This window comes from Octodon degus, unplaced genomic scaffold (genome assembly GCF_000260255.1).
Source record: "Octodon degus isolate 3935 unplaced genomic scaffold, OctDeg1.0 scaffold00061, whole genome shotgun sequence".
Classification (NCBI taxonomy): Eukaryota; Metazoa; Chordata; class Mammalia; order Rodentia; family Octodontidae; genus Octodon; species Octodon degus.
In genome coordinates, this window is record NW_004524637.1 from 196,969 (window position 1) to 200,562 (window position 3,594).

General features: G+C 47.8%; 1 protein-coding gene across 3 annotated transcripts in view; it reads left to right on the forward strand.

Moving 5' to 3' along the window:
* Window positions 1–2,594, forward strand: part of Smim11a (small integral membrane protein 11A) — a 10,958-nt gene extending 8,364 nt beyond the window's left edge. For 2 of the 3 annotated variants that reach the window (XM_004634344.2, XM_023718661.1), the window contains exons 3-4: window positions 885–1,060; window positions 2,421–2,594. In XM_004634344.2, the coding sequence (XP_004634401.1) occupies window positions 885–1,049 (165 nt within the window). In that variant the 3' untranslated portion in view covers window positions 1,050–1,060; window positions 2,421–2,594. Of the gene's footprint in view, window positions 1–884; window positions 1,092–2,420 lie in introns of all 3 variants that reach the window. The other variant, XM_023718660.1, reaches the window with a different exon arrangement.
* Window positions 2,595–3,594: the final 1,000 nt, after the last annotated feature.

Here is a 3,594-nt window from a genome sequence, read left to right on the forward strand (position 1 = left end):
AAAAAAAAAAAAAAAAAAGAGAGAGAAAAACCTCATTTGATTGGTATTACATATAATAAGTAATAATTTCATTTGGCTAAGTACTATGTTGACCTCTAAGGTAATGATTACGCAATGAAAAACCATTTTCACTTTATTTGAGGAGGAATTTTGACCACACAAAAACTCATAATTATTATTCAGCCCTTATTAACCATGTTTATGAAACCAGTGCAGTATTTGCTTTGAGATACTATTGTGATATGTAGAAGCTTATAGCACAACAGGCTGACACCAAAAGTCTTGTTCCACAGACTTCCTTTTAGGCAGTGGGTGAAAATTTTTCTTCCAAACTAGGAAATTACAGGGACAGTTGATAAGAGTTAAGTTGTAATGTTTTGAGTTTTGCTGCATTTTGTTTTCCCACCAATGCTAGTGCTAATGAGACTCTGGAGCCAAGACAAAGTAGTAGCACACTAAAAAGGGAGGTCTGGCCCAGCCTCACTGCACAGGGGATGAGGTCGAAGCTCCAGTGACCCACGTAGGTCACACGGGAAGTGTGACAGAAGCCTCCCAGATGCAGCTCCTGTTACTGATCCTTGCTGCTGCCTGGAAGCCAGTGCTTGGCTTGCGGCCCACCAACCTCACTAAATTGTGAGACGAGCTATTATGCCTGGAGGTGATGCTCTTCCTTTCTACAAAGCCAGGAGCAAAGTGATGATGATGAACAGATCTGCTGGTGACAGGGACAGGGACCTGGGCGGCTTGGCCCCAAGTGTAGCCCCAGCACTTAGCTTTGTGCTTTTGCCCAACAGGTGCTCAGGAAATCTTTGTGTAATTTAGGAACATGAAGAAACAAGCTGTATCACTGATAGAACACTCGGCTGATTTCTTTTTTCTTTAAGGTCCTCGATCACGTGCCCCTGCTGCTGTATATCTTGGCAGCCAAAACACTGATTCTCTGCCTGGCATTTGCTGCAGTGAAAATGTACCAAAGGAAGAGATTGGAAGTGAAGCAACAAAAACTGGAGGCCATAAAGAAGCAGCATCTAGAGAAGAAAGATAACTGAAGAAATGGAAAGTTTTCAGGCTTTGCGAATGTGAACTGTCCGGTGGGTTGGTGCAGGCTGATCACTGGGGGGAGCGCTCTGTGGCCCCGGGGTCTGAGGGGCTGCGTGAGGGTGCTAGGCCGCCCTGTGCTCACAGTGGGGCTCAGCCCGGCCTGCTGCTCTGCTGCAGCAGTTTGGCCACTCTGCTCTGATGGGCAGAGGTTCTTCACAGGTTGGGTGTGAGGGCTCTGGAGCAGATAATGACAGCTGAGACCTTCTCCCAGCTGTGGGTAAACTTGGTGATGAGGGTGGGGAAGGAGGATGTGGCCATGTGAAGTCCCAAGGATAAGGGCTCAGGCTGTCTTTTTGATAAGGCAGATAAATCCCTGCCTGTCCTCCACCCAGACCTCATCTGCTTCCTCCAGCCCACTCCTGTGCTCCTACAGGCTGTTCCTGAGCCACAGTGACTCAAGCCTTGTTAGTGTCCTGGCCTAGCCGTCCCTTCCCAACAGTCCCCATACCAGCATGCCTGTAGCCAGTGTCTGTCTCAGTGTACACACAAGGCCCAGAGCTCACTGTGGGCTTTAAGCCCAGGGCTCTTGGGGAGCTACCAAGGCCATGTCACACAGCTAACACATGCTATTTCCTCAATTCTGCTGTGTCCGTGTCATGTCTCCAGTTGTCACCACACAGTGGTCCTCAGTGAGCTGTGGTCTTTTGCCAGCCACTTTCCTTTCAGAAAATGTTTACTGAGTAAAACTCAACAGTAGGCACAGGGGTGAAGGAAGAGGAGGTGCTGAGAAACTGGGAAGGGCAGGGACAGCAGTTGTATATGAAATGCTGTCTGGCGGCTGGATTGGCATTCCAGCCTGAGTGGTTGTTTTGTGAAGGTGGAGGGGTTGAGCATGAGCCCATAAGCGCCTCTTCCCTCCTGCGGATGTCCAGAGACAGGATCTGTGGTGTAAGGCAGCTGCTTGCATAGCTGAACTTAGAACCAACTCGGCAGTCCCCTTCCTCCTAGGAGACCAGAGCCCTGCTTCACACACAAAGGATTTCTAGGTGGAAAGAAAACTATGCTTTTGAAAAAACTTTCATTAATAGACAAACTCATTGGTTTCTGTTTGTTAGGTCTCAGTACTCAAATATAGGGTTAATGCTGAGCAAATAAGATTTGGCCACTATATATATACTCCCCCCCCCCCAGACAGGGTCTCACCATAATTCAAGCTGACCTTGAGCTCATTATGTAACCCAGGCTGCCCTTGAACTTGTAGCAGTCCTCCTGCCTTAACGTCCTGAGTGCTGGGATTAAAAGTGTATGCCACCACACCTGGCCTATTTACTACTACTTTATCAAACCTTTCCAGCTATTGCTTTGTTTTTTCTTTCTAGATTTTGCGTTTTAAATGTCAGCCTGAGCAGACTCCAGCTAAGAAAGAGAAGAAAGAATTAGCGAATCATATGTCAGAGGACAAATTCCCCACCTATAGCTTTAACTTAATGTGAATTTTTATATACCTTTAAAAGAACCAGTATTTTGTTTGGTAAAATAAATGTCTTTGTAAAGAAAAAGCCTGTCTGTGACCCTTGGAATAAGTAATGGTGTGTGTATATCCGGCTGGCTGTCTCTTACGCACACAGCACTTCCTAGTGGTGGGTCACAGGTCCTAAGCGCCTGTCCACTGCCACACCTGCTGCTGGGGGAAGGGCCATGGGCAGTGGAAGCTGGGGCAGCTCGCTGTCACCTCCTGCTGCCCTCCTGCACACCCCTGCTAGTGCAGTTTGCTTCCATCACGAGTGTGTTTTCCCTGTTGGGGTGGAGGGAGCTGTGGAAGCTGCCTGTTGGGGAAGTCGGTTCCTGTGCTGACCCAGGAGCTTCCTGAGGGAAGCCTGCAGGACAAGAAGTCTCTGTCCTAATGGCCCTGAATCAGAAGAATTTACTTCCGGTCTCCTGTGCTGAGTGAACATGAGCCCTAGGGTGTACTCCATGCCTTATTAGTTGGATGAAGAAAGAGTAGACTTTAGAGAAGAACAATGGTGAATTTTTTACTGAGCACCTAATAGAGGAAGTTTGGTAGCCAGGCATGTGGCCCACATTCATAATCACCAGAACCCAGAAGGCTGAGGCAGGAGAATCGCTGCTGAGTTCAAGGCCATCCTGGACTATGTAGCGAGACCCTGTCTCAAAAAATGAAAACAAACTATTTGGACTCTCAAGCTACCAGAATAGATGAGTATGCACACAGCCTCGGGAACTGTGAGTGCTGGGGATTGCTGGGGCGCATTGGGTATGGCCTCACGGCAAGCTTCATGAGTGTGTCTACAGGTTTCTGCCCCACCAGCTGGATAGAACACGGGCAAAGGGAATTAGGCCATCTTTTCTCAAGTTTATTGTGATTACTGGATGGTTCTAATCAGAATTTAGAGAGCATGAAAGAATTCACATAGGATCCAAGTTCTAAGTATGGCTTGGACTGGGAGCCTACAAGCTGTAAATGTCAGGATAACCACAAGGAGCTCATACCTTGAGCTCATACCCCAGGCTCCTGTACAAAGCCACTCCAGC